The sequence below is a fragment of the Hakea prostrata genome, chromosome 7, assembly GCF_041222555.1.
Source record: "Hakea prostrata isolate BN-2017 chromosome 7, UWA_Hpros_2, whole genome shotgun sequence".
In the NCBI taxonomy this organism is placed as follows: Eukaryota; Viridiplantae; Streptophyta; class Magnoliopsida; order Proteales; family Proteaceae; genus Hakea; species Hakea prostrata.
Genome location: NC_142606.1, coordinates 62,450,239 through 62,468,992, shown reverse-complemented (window position 1 = coordinate 62,468,992; position 18,754 = coordinate 62,450,239). Strand labels below are relative to the sequence as shown.

Genomic DNA, 18,754 nt, shown 5'->3' with positions numbered 1-18,754 from the left:
TAAGTAGGTGGTGTTAGCTAGTGGTTGGATGTTACCATTAGTGTTTATGTCTCTTTAGAATGCTATATAAAGAGACTTGTGTAAGAGGTGAAGACACAACTTATGAATTGAAATTAAATTGCTTGCTAGCATTCCTCCTTTTTGGAGAACCCTTGTGTTTGATCAAGGTAGGTTGGTGTTCGATCCAATCGATCCACCTTGCGGTGTGAAGCTCGGGTGTTACATGTTACATTGTTATTGTCACTTTCTTCAGTATAGTTATGCCCCTATTTGAAGATCTATTCAGCCCGTTATAATACCATTCTAGTTTCAGCCCTCTTTCCCATCTAAACTCTGTTTCACTTTAAGTCCATCAAATTTGCAATTGTCTCCCTGTGAAAAGGTCCTATTTGGGTACTGTTTTGATCAATCAAATTTGGTATCTACATTAACTTCTCTTCTCTAGAACTTGGCAAACTAGATCCCTAGGGACTTTATCATAAGCTTTTCATATGTCTATAAACCATATGGACAAGTGGACAACAAAATTTAAATAGGATCATTATGCTCTCCGGATACAGGGAAACATATAATTCAATCAGGTCGGTACCACATTACAAGTCCAAGTCATGCCAGTAAGTACTCGAATTCAAGTGTGCAGAAGGAAGGTACCAACAGAAACCTGCTTGTCAAGTAGCACCCTCAAGAAATAACCTTTACTGTAGCTTACCAGTCATCATCCACACAAACCCTAGTTACCAGTTCTTTCATACTACTATAGCATATGAGCATTTGAGTTAAACTGACACCGCAATCCCTCCAATTCCCAACAAATGTTCTGTTGACTACCGTATACGATCAGTGGAAGATAAATTAAAAGCCCATCTGAAATCACAAATGTCTACCATTTTCAGGATAGAGAGGGATCAATAAAGTACTAATGATTTAAAGTCCTTCCAGCTTTAAATATGAAACCCGATAGATACTTCACAGCCTCAGATTTTTGTACTCAGAACTTCAGATTCAAAATTTGAATTTCAAAGGTCAAGTTAGGGTTTCAGCCAGGTGGAGAGGACTCAAATCTGCAAGTTCTGATTGCAGAATTGTTCCTAATAATCTTCTATCTATCTGGGTATGAATTGAATGGCTAGGGTTTAACAAATCAGAATTCTGCTATTTTAATTTTCAGCAACATCTCAAGGTTGAAGATGAAATGCAGAAATTTTAAAATTAGGGGAAGAAGATTGATTTGAAGAAATTGAAGGTGGGCCTTAAACCTAGGGCTTCTTGCAACTCTAAGGGAAGTGAAAGGAACTTGATAGGGGCTGGGAATGAATTAGAATCTGCTGCTGTGGGGAAGAAGGGGAAGGTGGGGAGTGTCGTGGTGGCTGTAGGACGGGTTGGAGTTTGCAGGAAACCAAAGGGGAAGGGGCAGGTGATAATTGCGGGGGGGGGGGGGGGGGGAAGGTTCTCTAGGCTCAAACATGAGGGGGGGGGCAGGAGAGACTATGTTGTTGGTGGGGCTCATGTACGGATCTTCTACTTACTTGGGGATCAACAAAATAGACAGGAATGTTGAAGGAACTTGCTGGATTTACTGAATTGATCTTCTGAACTTGATTATTGACTGCTTGAAACAACTTGAAAGCTCTCAATAGACAACTGCAGGGTCCCCCTCAAAGGAACTCTGCCACTAGCTCAGGCAATTAACACTCAAATTCTTTAAAAATTCATGAAATCTGACTATTACAATGCAAGAAGAGGTTACTTATTACCTAAAATAAAAGACTCTAACTAGGGTTGGAAATCCCTAAAGAGATAAGGAACCCAACTCTAGACCAAAACACTCAAAACATAATCAAATTACTACAAGACCACAACCCTAGGATTGGAATGTTATAAAGACACTTGACTTAGGACTCAAACTAACACTTTCAAATAAAAACAAACTCTAAAGATAAGACTCCTTTGGATAAGGAATCTTATGTTATCCACAACTAACTAACTCAACACAACTTAAACTCTCAAACAACTTTCAAACTACTAACTCAAACAAAAAACCAAAAGTAGATCCATGACTCTTGGATCGAGGGGAATCTACCCAAACCCATATTGAGGCCTAAAAGGGGCTGAAAATTCCCAAAATACCCAAAAAAGGCATTTAGCCATCTTGGATTGGCCATTTGGATCTGGATTTTGGAACCCTATTATTATTAATATTATTTTGGGCCGGGGGGTCCTTGTGTTCACATCAATACTCCCCTTCTTGAAAACATTCATCTCCTAATGAATGCATTTGTCATGTACCACAAGATCCATCCTCTGGAGAGCTTGCATGTGAATTCGACCTCTCATCTTGCAGTTAGGAGGAAGTAGTACATACAAGACCACCAACACTGCTCCTAGACAAAATTCTGGAAGAATGAAGGATCGAGGATGTGACCGTCAAGTCTAGGAGCCTCTTTTTCAATGGAGCAAGAAGGCATGAGGAAGTGGCTAGTGAAGCTCTTGGAGTCCTTCTCTGTCACCACCTCTAGGAGTAGCATTGCTAGGGCTTGGTAAGCTCTTGTAGTATCCCTCCTGGGAAGAAGTGTAAGACCCAAGGGAGGGCCTGTCTCGCAAGGAATTGGGGCTGGTATAGCCCCTGAGGTATGGGGGCAGCATGTTCTCCATGGTGCAAGGAACATAGGGGGTCTTCAGTGGTGTAGGTACCTCTTTATCTCTGACTGGTGCTGCTGGTTTGGTCATGCTTCTACACTCTATGAGGCATCTTTGTCAATCAACATGTGCTGGACTTCAATGAGTTGAATCTCCTTTTGGTCCCTCACTGTTCTAGCCTTAGGCTCACCATCGAACCCTCCTACTCCTAATCTGGTTGCAGGAGATATGGACAGCAGCTGTATCTCTTTTGTAATCTCTCTAGGACCTTGATATTGGTCTAAGTAGGCTACCTTGTCATTGTTGTCTTTGAGGGCTGCCTCTGGTCACCATGGGGTCTCGGTGTCAAGAGTTGGTTGGTGCATGTTGGGGACAGCAACTCCCCTTATTTGAGGAGACTCCTTGGCTAAGTGCTCTTCTACTCAAAAGTCAATTTTATTAATCTTCTCTAACAAATCTTCTGGAGGAAGTTTCTAACTGGGTGGGAATGATCTTCTATCTAATGTGGCATGTTCTATAGAGTCACTCAAAGTGTTGCCTTCTATGTCCAAAGCTTCCTGAGTTGGGGCTTCTGGCTTCAATTCTTCCCAGACTAGAAGGGACTTGACTTCAGGCTGATCTTCACTTTGAGGCATATGGCTGAGACTATGCTGATGTGCTTGGCTAGCTCGTACCTTTTTTATTTCTGTGGGTAGGTTTAGTGGTAATAGAACAATTACAAGACCATTGCGGCAAAACTGATAGACATTCTTTCTCCCCAATGGTTACATCATTGTCATACAACCAAGTTCTCCTAAATACAATGTCACGCACCCTCATAGGAATTACATCACACCAAATTTCATAGTAAGCATGAAGACTGATAGGGACTAAACATCTTTGAGAAACTTTTATCCTATCAACATTCAAGAGGGAGACACTATAGGGGTGGGAGTGCTCTTCTAATTTCAAATTGGCCCTTTTTAAGAACGCATCGGACACCAACTTGACACTGCTACCACCATCAATGAGTACTTTGCATGTACGATACTTGCTTTGACTCTTGTGTAAAAAGGACAGCTTCTCTTCCAATCTTTGTCTTCATCTTCAGAAATAAGGAATTTGGAGAGGAAGTTTACCAATGGCCCATAGTCCAAGTAACCTCCAATGCGAAGGCTGTAGGTCAATTCTTCCATGCCTATGGCTATTAGGAATGCATCAATGGTGGTGTTTGGATTGCTGGAAACTGCAGCTCTGATACCAATTGATGTAACCAAGGTCTAGTGTTAGGGGTATTTTGTTAAATTCCATATTACTTAGCGCTTGCCCAAGAAGTTCCAGCGAAAGGGGCAAGGATTTTAGGGTTTCTAATGTGGTTTGGAACCTGCCAAAACTAAATTCCAGATCTGAATCCTTTTGTACTCACAATTTCAGATTTGAAATTCGAATTTCAAAGGTCAAATTAGGGTTTCGACTAGGTAGAGAGGACTCAGATCTGCTAGCTCTGTGATTGCAAAATTGTTCCCAATAATCTTTTATCCATCTGGGTATGAATTGAATGGCTAGGGTTTAACAAATCAGAATTCTGCAATTTCTCAAGGTTGAAGATGAAGTGCAGAAATTTCCAAATTAGGGGAAGAAGATTGATTTGCAGAAATTGAAGGTGGGGCTTAAACCAAGGGCTTCCTGTGACTCTGAGGAAAGTGAAAGGAACTTGAAAGGGGCTGGGAATGGGCATTTCAATGGGATTAGGATCTGCAGCCGGGGGGAAGAAGGGGAAGGCAGGGGAGGGTCATGGTGGCTGTAGTTGGGATCGGAGTTTGCAGCAAACTAAAGGGGAAGGGGCAGGGGATAATTACAATGGGGAGGGGAGAGTTTTCTAGGCTCAAACACAAGGGGAGGGGGCTGGAAAGGCTACGGTGGTGGTGGGGCAGGTGTAGGGATATTCTACTTATTTGGGGATCAATGGAATAAGCTGGAATATTGAAGGAACTTGTTGGATTTGCTGAATTGATCTTCTGAACTTGATTTTTAGCTGCTTGAAACAACTTGAAAGCTCTCAATAGACAACCGCAGGGTCCCCCTCAAACGAACCCTGCCACTCACTCAAGCAATTAACACTCAAATTCTTTAATTCATCAAATCTGACTATTACAATGCAAGAATAAGCTATTTTTATAGCCTAAAATAAAAGAATGACTGGGTTTGGAAATCCCTACAAGATATGGATCCGAATTGTAGACCAAAACACTCCAAACAAAATCAAATTACTAGAAGACCACAACTCTAGGATTGGAATCTTGTAAAGACAATTGACTTGGGATTCAAACTAATACTTCCAAATAAAAACAAACTCTAAAGATAAGGACCCCTTTGGATAAGGAATCTTATCTTATCCACAACTAACTCAATACAACATAAACTCTCAAATAACTTTCAAACTACTAACTCAAAACAAAAAACCAAAAGTAGATCCATGAACCTTGGATCGAGGGGAATCTATCCAAACCCATATTGAGCCCCAAAAAGGAGCTGACAAATGACCAAAACACCTTTGGGGGGCATTCAACCAGCTTGGATTGGCCACTTGGATCTGGATTTTGGAACCCAATTATGGGGGAGTCCTTGTGTTTGCATCCTCCGCCAAATTAAGATTGCTACAAGAATAATCCCATGAAATGGTAAAAAGAAATGGTAAAAGAGAATCCCAGCCTGCTAAAGGTAAGAAGGGTGACCGTGTCAGGTTGCCAGTCAGCATTCATGAAAGTTTATCCAAATATAAAATTAATAGTCCCTCAGGGATAGAATCTCTCCCATCCTTTGGGTAGGAGCTTCAGTTATGATTTATGAATGAGTAGTCACTCTCGAATATGATAAATAGATCCAGAATTACTAGGTATAAAAAATAGATGGAAGTCATGCACTGGTTAACTGCTTCCGACAGAGAACCTCAAACACGACCCAATCCAACTATTTCAGTTTCACCGTTTATCCCAACATCCAAGCAGAAAGCTATGGGAAAACCGTCAGGTCTCAGGGTTTTGTCTGCATTCATGTAGAAGCAAAATTTGCAGCATAAATTTCTTCCCTTCAAATATGAAAACTTATTTTTGGTGACAAATCAAGTCCTTTGGTTCCTCTCTCACTATTATTTGAATAGCTTTAACTCACGTGAAGAAGCCAAGGATTAGTAGAAGAGCAGCTAGAATCCTAAATTGATTCTGTATGCTACTTGCCACAAGATCAGTGACAGTAATAGACAATATTTGAAGACGTCAGCTGATGTGATTAAGATTGTCCAAGTGGGACAATTTTGCCTCAGAAGACTCCATCTTTGCCCATGGTTGTGTTCTATAGAACTGAGACTTCTTATTTGTGGGTTTATTGATGTAATGGGCCCAATTCATAAGCTTGTAAAGTGGGAATGTTAGTGCACAGGATTAGTAGTTAAAACGAGAGTTTAGGATTCTTAATAGCTAGATAAATTCTGTTTTGAGTTTTATATTATTGAAATCTTTATAGAGTGATTAAGAGTCATTTCAAGAGTCAAATAAGGAATTTTATGTCTATATGTAATGACTCCACCTCTGGTTTGGAAAGTTAGCCAGTTAGCAATTCAAGGACCATTGTCATTATGGGTAAATTGACTGGATATATAAACAGTGATAAACAATAAATCCTCATAAACTCATAACATATTCTATATCAAAAATCAGTCAGCGGAAGACTTTAACTTAATCCATCACCAACAATCTATTATAATCGTTTATGAACCTAAATGAAAAAGTTTTTTACTGGTGGCCGCCTTAAGTAGGGGTGAAACTTTGTCCCCCTTACGTTGAAAAAATTACTGGTGACCCACTTTTGACAAAAACCAATATTACTCATTACCCACTGTCATCTCTCATACCTTTGCAGTTAACTTTGAATTTATAAAGACGTTACTGCCCTTAAGGTGGGTAATATGACCATAATGCCCCATCCTCTCACTCACATTGTCCCTCTCCACTTAAATGATTCTCACCTCCAATGCACATATCTCTCTGCACCGTAAGTCCCTCTGCAACTCTCCTTCTCCTACTCTGACAACCGCAAGTCTCCCTCACCACCCTCTCCGGTCACAAGAATCCACCACCATTCAAACATTGCCCTTACTGTTCACTTTCTTCAATATCTCAGGTGCCGGAATTCTACTTCCTCCAACTGAGACAGATTCAAGCCCAACACAGTACAAGTATGGGTATTTGGGGTTGTTTCCTGCAAAAACGATGCACACCAATTCTGTCTCTGATTATGAGTTCAATTTAAAACCCTTCTTCAACTCGACCAATTAACTATCTACCTGCATTGGTTAGCTTGTTAGACTCGAAGGTTGGCGCCGCCGTTCTTAACTTTGCTGAATCACCAACTTTAATTTTCCTCACTACCATGTTACATGCATAAACCCAAAGTGAATTTGGCGGGACAATGAGGTGAATGGTGGTTTTGACATGGTCCTTCAAAACCCCAAAAGTGAATCTGCAGAAAACCTTGATCCATGGATGAAGTTTTTCATGACAATTTCAGGATTTCTCAGGTTTAGTCCAAAAAATTAGGGTTATACATTGCAACCAGCCCATTTATACATTGCATTCAAGATGGATCAGATGTCCTTGATATCTTCCAAAATCAGTTAATGTGGCAGAAAATTTTTCCTCCGAACCAAATTGCATTGCACACTAAGCATTTGTGCTTGATTTCAACCCCTTCCTGGTGGAGGCAAAAAATTGCAATTTCGCAGCAGCATTTTATTTGGAAGAACAATCAATCGGAGTACAATTATAACCGATATTTTTCTACTTCCTCCAATAATCTGATGAATGTAAAATTACAAGTGAGATTGTAAAAGCCATGAAAGAAACTAAACCCAGTTGTCAGTCTGAGGTTCTCACCAGGAGTTGAGGTAGAAGAGTGAATATCTAATCTGATTTGTCCAAGAACATGGGTTTCTTTTGTCTGGAAAGAGACAAAGAAAAAGACGTGGCGAAAAAATTATAGGGCTTTGTGAGTTAGCGACCAATTTCTGTAAAGGACCAACAATTAATCAATTCGCTTTCCAGTTCAAAATTTGAAATCCACAATTGAACCTACAGTTCTCACTCCTCAGCCACCACATCTGTTAGAAGCAGCAGCAGAGTGGCTCGTGATTGACTCTCTAACTTAGACAAGATAGAAATCAAGGAAAAATCTGTGTCTCAAAATCCTTGTTTTTCTCGGTTCTCTGCACTCTGAAGAGAGAAAAGATAAAAATGCTTAAATCTCATCCAAAATAGAATTGAATGTTTGACACATTATGGTCGGAGAAGGAGAGTTGCAGAGGGGAGTTGCGGTGGAGAGAGATAGGTGTGTTGGAGGTGAGAATCGTGTAAGTGGAGAGGAACAGTGTGAGTGAGAGGGATGGGGTCACTACGGTCTTATTACCCCCCCTTAAGGGCAATAACATCATTTTAAATTCAAGCAAAGGTGTGAGAGATTAACAGTGGGGAATGAACAAGATTAACCTTCGTCAAAAGCAGGTCACCAGTAATTTTCCCAATTAAAGGGGGGAGACCAGAGTTTCACTCCCACTTAAGGTGGCCACCGGTAAAAAACTCTAAATGAAATCCTTATTACAATTGCTCCATAAACCACATATTAACCTAATGTAACTGATGGAGGCTGACGTAACCAGGCCCAGGCCACATAAAATCCGTCAAGATTTGGACCACAAACAGGCTGGCGGAATTCTGTCCAGGGGTATTTTGGTCATTTTACCCACTCTTTTGGAGCCATAGTAGGGCTGGTCAGATGCAAACTACTGTCAAGAGTCCATGTCTACTTTTATTGTTGAGTTTGGTTTTGTTTTGGTCAAATTATTGAAAAGTTCTAGTTTGGGTAGGATTCCCAATTAGAGAGGGATTCCCTTAGTTAGAATCCACTCCTTACAAGGATTCTAGATCCACTTTTATTTTATAATTTGGATCATTCCTTGATGAGTGGTGATTTATCCTTGTAGGAGTGAAAAGTCCTTAGTCCAATAGAAGTCTTTCTTTACTTTGTTTTATAAGTTGGAGTCCAATCTTAGAGGGGCTTCCCTCTTAATTAGGAGTCCCTATGAGTTTGCACTTCTATTTAAGAGTCCTTGTTTGTTTCATTTTCCAATTTGAATCTAAGTAGGTTTCTTAAGTTGAGTCCAAGTTGGTTTTCTTTTTAAATTCCTAGTTTAATTTTCCTTCTGTTTAAGGCAATAAATAGAGCCACCCCCATGTTACAAATGAGATTTGAAGAATTAAAAAAACAGAATTGAAGGAAGACTGAGTGAAGTCATGGGTTCCCTAGGAGGGAAGCCCACGGCCGATGTTACTTGTTTTTCTGCAATTTCAAGTTATCTTCATCTTCTTCTACTTGTGGCAGCTAGGGAACATCCCATTTCAGCAACTTTCGAGTGACCTTCCTTCCCAATCAGGTAAGTACAACCCTAGCGCCTTCCCTACCCTTAGCCACCCTAAAACCATAACCCTAATGCCCCTATCACCCTTTTTCTATTTTTCTCTAGACCTAAAATTCAAAGTCAGGTTTACTAGAATCTAACCGTTAGATCTGTCCCAAACTTTAGAAAATCATTCCCCACCCTAGTGAACTTCCCTCCCAATTTCAGCCCAATTGGACCAATCCAAACCCTAATTCCACTGAAACTCTCACGAGTCCCAAACCCTTCAACCAAACCATAAACCCTTTTAGGAATACCTTCTGCTACACCTTCTCTACCTCCCCTCCAATCTCTAACCCTAACCAAGAGGCCTAAGCTAAGTAGGAAACCTAGTTTTGAACTCTAGCTTGACAAATAATTCTGCAAACTGAATTCGGATAAAATAGAATTATTTTCTTAAAATTTCAGACCTAAAACTAACCTGGCCGGACCCTAAAACCTTTCCCCACTTAACCGAGACTTCCCGTATTCATATCCCCAAGGTTTGGAAGTCAAACAAGCTCATCTGCAGTCATATTTGGTCAAGTACAGCTGCTGTCTGTTGAGAATTGACTAAGACCAGACCTGAAATAGTGAGATTTAACCCTAATTGTACTACTGGTTCCATTTAAGAGGATCCTAAAGACTGGCCCAGACCCTGGGTTACATCAATTGGTATCAAAGCTAGCATGAATCAGCAGTAGCCAAAGCCAGGGACGAATCAACATACTGTTACGAAGGAGGAACACAACTCGAAGACTCCTATGATGAGGGATACCTTGACTACAACCCCTTCCATCAATGTCATATCAAAGATCCTCACAGTGGAAATAGAAGAAGACTGAAGGAGAAGTTGTATCTTCTACACCAGGCTCAAATCAGGTGAATATAAAGCTTTGGGAATTGTTAATAGCAGTAGCGGTTCTAATGCAGTGTTTGAGGGGTTTTAAAGAGGGCTAATCTTAAAACTGAGAGGCATCCCCAACCCTATAGAGTCTCTCTTATAAAGAATAAGAGATTAGAAGGTGTCTAGTTCCCATCAATCTCCATTCCTACTCTGAGGAGGTCTGGTGTGATGCAGACATGTAACACCTATGAAGTTTGTCTAATATTATTTTAGGGAGACCCTCGTTGTATGATAATGATGTAGCTATCATGGGGAGAGAAAATTCATACATGGGCCAAAAAAATTGTATTCTTGCCCTTGAACCTAACAGGAGAAATCAGGAAGACACAGGCCCTCAGAGCAACTTAAAAGGACTCCAGTACCAAAATGGAGCACTTTTTGGTTCCATCCCCCTAATCTGAAGGACCCAGTTAAGAAGGCAACCAAAGCCTAACTCCATCAAAGGAATCTAAAGGAACCCAGTCAAGAAGGCAACCAAGGCACCGCCACAAGCACCAAGGTTAAAGCTCCACAACCAGAAGGTGAACCCTCTTCACCAATCCGGAACCTTCTCCCAGAGTGAGTGCCAGAAGAGGCTGATATAAACCACAAGGCTCAAACAGTGAAGGATTAAAAGTTCACTCAAGCACTTGAAGACAAGGTCATGACATCTGAAGATGTGTTACAATAAATTACAAAGATGAGGTCAGAGAAATAACACCATCCAAAGAAGTTTCTACAATAGATTAAAGGGTCAAGATCAAAGCCACAAACCCAACCGTAGATGTACCTACAGAAGACTCCAATAACATGGCTACCAATTTTGAGCGAGTATATTGAATTTGTCTCGCCCCCATCATTCTTTGGAAAGTAACTCCCTAAAGTTGAAGACTTAATTCCTAGTGCTCTGACATTGCAAAGTTCTGCCTAGGAATGGTTCACGCTATTGCAAACAAGTTGTTTCCACCACTACACTACAGAATTCGTGGTCGAATTTTTTCTACCGACTTGGAGCCAAAGAATAACAAATTTAACATGCCCCTTGGTTCTTGAAGAAAAGGCCTCTAGACTCAATGACTACATTCCTCACATTCTCACTTTGCCAATATTTTGCCTAGGAGCAATACAAGCAGGCAACACACATGCTACTCCCCTACCAACACTGCAAGATGCAACGACGAGTTCACATGAAAGATCTTTAGACAATTGATCCTAAATTACACGATAAGCACATTCATCAAGAGATGGATGTTTTCAAGAAGTGGAGAGCTGATGTAACCAGGCCCAGCCCACATAAAATCCATTGAGATTTGGACCACAAACCTAGCCCCATTGGCACACCAAGGGTTGGCGATATTCTGTCCAAGGATAATTTGATCATTTTACCCTCTCTTTTGGAGCCCTAGTAGGCCTAGTCAGATGCAGACTACTGTTAGGAGTCCATATCTACTTTTATTGTTGGGTTTGGTTTTGTTTTGGTCAAGTTTTTGAAAAGTCCCAGTCTGGGTAGGATTCCAAATTAGAGAGGGATTCCCTTAGAATCCACTCCTTACAAGGATTCTAGATCTACTTTTATTTTATATTTTGGATCATTCTTTGATGAGTTATGACAGGATCCTTGTTGAAGTGAGAGTCCTCAGTCCAGCAGACTCAGGATCCTTGTTGGAGTGAGAGTCCTCAATCCAGTAGAAGTCTTTCTTTTATTTTGGTGTATGAGTTGGAATCCAATCTTAAAGGGGATTCCCTCTTAGTTAGGAGTCCTTAAAAGTATTTGCACTTCAATTTAAGAGTCCTTGTTTGTTGTGTTTTCCAATTTGAATCCAAGTAGGTTTCTTAAGATTAGTCCAAGTTGGTTTTATTTTGGAGTCCTAGTTTAATTTTCCTTCAGTGTAAGGCTATAAACAGAGCCACCTCCTCATGTTACACATCAGATTTGATGAATTAAAAAACAAAGTTGAAGGAAGATTGAATGGAGCCATGGGTTCCTTAGGAGGGAAGCCCACGGATGATCTTATTTACTTTTTTCTGCAATTTCAAGTTCTCGTCATCTTCTTCTACTTGCGACAGCTAGGGAACATCCCAATTTCAGCAATCTTCAAGTGATCTTCCTTCCCCATCAAGTGCATACAACCCCAGATCCTATCCCTACCCTTAGCCACCCTAAAACCATAACCCTGCCCCTATCAGTCTTTTTCTATTTTTCTGAATTTCTTCGTAATTTTCAAACTTTTTCTTAGACCTAAAATTCAAGGTTAGATCTACGACAATCTAACCATTAGATCTATCTCAAACTTTAGGAACATCATTCCCCTATCCTTAGTGACCTGCCCTACCAATTTCAGCCCAATCAAACCAATCCAAACCCTAGTCTAACCCTAGTCCTAATTCCTCTGAATCTCTCATGACTTCCAAACCCCTCAACGAAACCCTAACCCTTTTAGGATTAGCTTCTCCTACACCTCCTCTACCTCCCATTCAGACCCTAACCCTAACCAAGAGTCCTAAGCCAAGTAGGAAACCTAGTGTTGAAGCCTAGTTTGAAGAATGATTCTGCAAAAACTAAATTCTGATCAAACAGAATTACTTTCATCAAATTTCAGACCTAAAACTAACCTGGCCGAACCCTAAAACCTTCCTCCACTTAAGCTAGAATTCGCTATTCATATTCCCAAGGTTTGGAAGTCAAACAAGCTCATTCACAAGTCATATTTGGTCAAGTACAGCAGCTTTCCATTGAGAATTGAGATCAGACCTGAAATACTGAGGTTTAACCCTAATTGTACTGCTGGTTCTATTTGGGAGGATCCTGAAGACTGGCATAGAGTCTAGACCCTAGGTTACATCACAGGTCCAACACCAAATTGGTCTATTTCCCTCTAAATCGACACCAAATTACCAACATATCAGAAAGGTAATCTTACAATTATTACCTTAAATCTATCGTTGTACCTAAAGTTTTCATTCATACAATAGGAAAGTGTTCTGTTTGGTAGGCAAGAAACATAACCATTAAGCTAAAAGTGTTTTCTATCGGGAAGCAGTCGATGTGCATTTGTGGGAGCAACAAGAGTGTCAATTAATAGAGATAATAGAGAGACGATCATTCTGCCTTACATGTTTGGATGCAGACACAAGGATCTACTATAAGTTCTATTTTTATAATTAATAAGGAAATTAAAGAGAACGCTATCTAGACCTCTAAAGCCTTCACAGAAAAGATAACCAATAAGAACATGCTATTGCTGATGAAAATTGTTCAGCAAGCTTGATATCTATGCAGATTCAAGAAAATCCCCAAACCTTGGGGATGTAGAAGGCCTTATGACACTGTAAAGGATATCATAGCATAACCAGACTCATCTGAGACAATTAAACAAAATTTCAGAACATACGCACATTAAGATCAGAAGAACACGATCAATACGAGATAGATTATCAAGCATAACATTTGATAAATTGTGGAACTAACAAAAAGAATAACAATAACAGCCAGTTAATTACAGAGCCCTTAAGAAACCTAACGAAGTATGGTTTCTGTCCCACAATGAAGAGCTAACTATCAAACTAGATGGCACACCCAGTTATTTGGATCGAACAAAGAAAGTAAAGAAGCTCTCATAAATTGCCGCAATATCGGTTTAGAAATAAAAATGGAAAAAGCAAAGTAAGCAACATTGGATGAAGTATAACTTAGAACCTGAGTCAGTGTTAAAGCTTGAGCATCGTGGGCCTTGACAAGCTGATCATACTGCTGTTTGATCTTCTTCTGCGTAACACTGGAGAGCGAAGTGAAGGGATATAAGTCATCCAAATCATTCTTATCCTGCGGAAGAGAAGAAAATCCATCTTCAGCACTATCCTTGACCAGGGAATTCTGACGCTTCTTCCTAGCCCTCTTCTTCTTTTTCTTCCCCCTTGAGTCGTCAGTTTTCACCGTATCCTCGGAGATAGAATGAACATCGTCGCTGTTTAGCTTGGATACATCAAAGAGCTTGAATTTCCCACTCTCATCGGAAGGCAAAGGAGAACGAACAGAGGAAATGAACGACGCCAATTTGGAAGGATCAGAGGTGAGAATCTCTAGAATTAACGGATGAATCTGATCGTCCTCACCCGTAGTATCCGATGAAGGGTACCTGAAGTTGGGTTGAGGGTTTTGAATCGATTTCTCAGCTGTTGATGCTGGTTCTTCTACTGCTACTTTTTCTTTTTCTCCACCTTCTTCTTCTATTACAACTTTTGTTCTCTTTAATCTTTTGAATATGAGGAGGGAAAGTATCAAAAGAGAAACAAATGAGAGGGCGATGAAGAGAGAGCAGAACATTGGAGCTTGAAAAAGTAGCAGATGATGCTCTATTAAATACGAGCAAGTGAAGCGAATTGAAGAGAAGGTGGTGGACACCATGGTTATGGTACGCGTCATTACAGAGAAAAACCAGACTTAACACAGGAGAGGGTAATGAAAAATCAAACTCTTCCTATCGTCTAGTTGTTCTTACACGTCTGAGCGGTTCAGAAATCCGAATCACTATTTCCACTTTTGAAAAGTCTTATTCTTATTTTTTCTCTTTTCTGGCCAAAGCTTCTAAATTCCTAATTAAACTAATAAAAGACAGTACAATACAGAAAATAAAATACCTAAAATCACATTTATCGTATCGTTTTGTATATACTTTTACGGTTTTACCAATCCGTTATCGTAGCGTTATGGTGCAAATTACTGTACGCTTTATGCATATGCAAGTAGGCCAGATGTAGCGCCGATACGCGTGGGCCAAGCGTAGGTCGGATGTAGCGCCGGTATGCGTGGGCCAAGCCGAGTAGTCATTGTCTGTTTTTTTTCTCTTGCTCTTGGCTTTCTCCCTATGCATGCAAACTACTGTATGCCATGTGTATATGCAAGTATGCTTTGTACATATACAAGAAAATTATAGAGGGCCTAAGAAATGGTAGAGACACAATTGTAAGAATGCCACTTTTATTTCTTGTGTCTCTCTCTGTCTGATTATCATGGCAACATTGCATCATCATCCTCAGTAGCTTCTCATTGGAAACAAATTTGGAACATTCCCACTCTTCCAAAGATAAAACACTTTATTTGGAAAGCATCGCATGAAGTTTTGTCGGTGTGTGATACTTTATTTCATAAAAATTAATCCCCATCCCCAATGTGCCTTGTATGTGCTTCTTCAAATGAAACTATATGCCATGTTTTATTTTCATGTCATTTTGCAAAAGAATGTTGGCACATGTCCCCCCTTAGAATTGATACCACTGAGTTTCATGGCTCTTCTATGATTGATTGGATCAATTTTATCCATACCAAATTTCATGCTTACAAGGAGATGCATATCATAGATGTTCTTTGGACCACTTTGTCTTGGTGTATTTAGAATACTAAGAACAACTTTATTTTTTATGGCAAAGGCATTTCAATTCCACATATTATGAATTGGTTCTCTTCTCAGGTTAATGAAATTGGTGAATGTCAAGACAATATCATCTCTTCTGTTCCAAGAAATTTCAATTTTCAAAACAACAATCAGCCTCATTTATTATCTTCTCTTGATATACATCAGGTTTACACAGATGGGGCATGGAACAAAACTACTTTACAGGGAGGTCGTGGAGCTTTCCTATGGGATGCAGCTGGATGCTTTATAGGTGCCCAAGCTAAGATCTGCTTTAGCGCTTCAACCATTACTGTGGAGGCAGAAGTTATTAGAAATGGACTTCATCTAGCTTTGACCTCTTATGTTGATAGAGTTATTTTATTTTCAGATTGTCTCTCTTATTTCTATTTTAAATGGTAATAATCAGCCCATTGATTGGGTGAGTACGAGTATTATTAGAGAAATTCAGCAACTTGTTGCAAATTTCTCCTTTGTTGATTTTAGGTTTATTAGCAGATCTTCAAACTCTACTGCTGATACTATTGCTCGTGGAGCAAATCTTTTTGCTCTCTCTAGGTTTTGGTGGTTGGTTCCACCTTGTTTTATTTGTGTAAACAATACTTCTTCCAGGTTTATTACCTAGGATATGTTAATATAATATTTGTAGTTGTTGGGAAAAAAAAAAAATGCCACTTCAAATCCTTCATCTACGAAATTAAGAAAATAAAAGAAAAGATAGGTCGATAACTAAATTTTTGCCTTACTAGGGTTCTCTTTCGGATTCTCCTAAAAACATAAAGAAAATTTAATAAGATTAGAGTGAAGCTCTTACCATATTAGAGACAGAGATTTTATTGATCAAGCAACAAATTTACAAGGACACACAGTCATGTTTGTGGTTCTTTGGAACACTTCAGAGCAATCCTAAGAACCAAATTGTCCAATATAGATGCGATCTAGGGTTTTTATAGCTAACAGATCTCAAAAGTCTTATAATACAATTTGATTTGTGACCTGACAAAAAGAGGAAAAATGACACTATTATAATTTAGGGGACAGAAATGCCCCTTCGATCATTACACTATTTACAGCAATATTCCTCTAAAGAATTTCTCTTTTTCTGATGTTGCTGTCTTTGTACAGAATTTCTAAAATATCAAGAATCTGATGACGTCCCATTTTGCTCTTGGAATCTTATATTTCCTTCTAAGTTCTCACCGAGGCATTCCACATAGTGTGACTACTGTTTTCTCAATTGGTTTGAACCAAAATGTTAATCCATATTTTACAAGCAGGGTTTTTGCTTGACATGCTTATTACCCACAATGTTGCGTTTGTTTGCAAAGGTGGGGTGGGGAGAAAAACACATGTGGGTCCCATGTGTAGTGGGGTGAGGGAGAAGGAAATGAAAGGAAAGGGTTTTGTGGAAAAGTAATGGTGGTGGGTCCTACTTTTTATTTTTCCCAACTTTCCCACAAAGTCCCACCAAATATGTGGGGTTTTAAAATGGCTTAGGGTGGGAAAGTTGGAGTACCACATCACCAGACAAGTTTCCTTGATTCAAGGAAACTTGTCTTTCACTTTCCCACCCCAAACAACCAAACAATCTACCATTTTGGAATTTAAGGCTGCGTTTGTTTGCAAAGGTGGGGTGGGCAAAAAGGGGTGGGAAAATAAAACATGTGGGTCCCATGTGTAGTGGGGTGAGGGAGAAGAAAACGAAAGAAAAGGATTTTGTGGAAAAGTGATAATGGTGGGTCCCACTTTTTACTTTTCTTAACTTTCTCACAAAGTCCCACCAAATATGTGGGGTTTTAAAACGGCTTGGGGTGGGAAAGTTGGGCTGCCACATCAGCAGACAAGTTTCTTTGAATCAAGGAAACTTGTCTCTCACTTTCCTACCCCAAGTAACCAAACAATCTACCATTTTGGGATTTAAGGGAAAAGTAAGAAATCTGCACTCTTTTCAAGAATTTTCCCACACCACCTTTATTCCAGCAAACAAACGCAGCTTAAGGGAAAAGTAAGAAATTTACACTCTTTTCAAGAATTTTCCCACACCACCTTTATTCCAGCAAATAAACGCAGCTTAAGGGAAAAGTAAGAAATCTACACTCTTTTCAAGAATTTTTCCACCCCTTTTTCCCACTCCACCTTTATTTCCTGCAAACAAATGCAGCTAGTATATTCAAGTTAATGCACCAAGTTTTACACTGGCTTGTCTAGTTAACCCAATATTTAAAGAATTTGGTTCTAGCTCAAAACTTGTTATAAAGCCCGATTAAGGGCTTAGACCAGTGTTTTACATAGAGGTTATTCCCTTGAGTTACCCTTTGAGCCAGGTTTAGAGCATCACAATAGACTTAATGTCTTTCTGCTAAAGACAACCTTTTTAGACTGAGTTGTTCTCTAATAACCTTTTATGGTTGTGGCCAAGACCATCTGGTTTTGTTATAGTCCAGATAAACCATGCCCAAGTTTTACGATATTTGGTTTGATCAGGCTATATGCATGGGAGCCACCCTCTGTTGGAGTTTACATTTCAAGAAGATTCTTTTCTTTTTCTTTGTCTTTCTTTTTTCAAATTACTTTGAATTCTAAATCATTTGGAGAAAGGATATGAGGTGGCTGTGACACCTGTGGGTCTTCCTTCAGTTCTAAGTTTTTGCATGATTTCTTCTATCAGGCCATCTTTGAATCTTTCTAAAAAAAGATTTGGATTAGAGAATTGAGGAGTTCTACCAACTGTAGCTTCTTTAACTTCTTCTTCTAACTTTGAAAAGCATTCATCATTTCTCTTGAGACTTTCTTTTAGAGTATTTCTTTCTTCTTTCAATCTTAGATTCTCTTCTTGGATTCTTGCAATCTCTTTCTCTTTTCCCCATTAAAAAAATGCAGATTATTTATTTTGGTAGTTTTCATTGCTAAATCTTTTTTTGCTTCAACATTCTTTTTCCTGATGCTTTGTGGTCATAAAATTTATGTGCTACTGAGCTCAAAGTTTTCAAAGCTGGGGGAGTTGCCTTGAGGTTTGGAGAAATGTAATATTCTGGGCCAAGTTTAAGTCGAAGCTTCCTGTGTGGCTTCTTCAAGTGTGGAATATCCTTTTTAGATGGGCTGTTGGTAATCTTGGATTGCTTTTGGTACTTCTTTCCCAATCTAAAAAGATTCCTCTGATCTTCCTTTGAAAGACAACATAAAACTACGATTTGCCCTTCTTGGTTCTCTTCTGATGGAGTAAGAATGCAATAGCATTTAGAACATTGATTGTTGCTGGTTTGAGTTTTTGTTGGCCAATGCTTTTGTTGATTGTTTGACATGCATTATCCATGGCTAACTTTTCTTTGAGGGATATGGAATATTGTATGTTGA

At 39.5% G+C, this 18,754-nt stretch overlaps 1 protein-coding gene across 1 annotated transcript in view; it reads right to left on the bottom strand.

Moving 5' to 3' along the window:
• Positions 1–14,491, bottom strand: part of LOC149011621 (uncharacterized) — a 33,818-nt gene extending 19,327 nt beyond the window's left edge. Inside the window, exon 1 of the mRNA XM_089161417.1 lies at positions 13,687–14,491. Coding sequence (XP_089017543.1) covers positions 13,687–14,412 — 726 coding nt within the window. The 5' untranslated portion in view covers positions 14,413–14,491. The remainder of the gene's footprint in view (positions 1–13,686) is intronic.
• Positions 14,492–18,754: the final 4,263 nt, after the last annotated feature.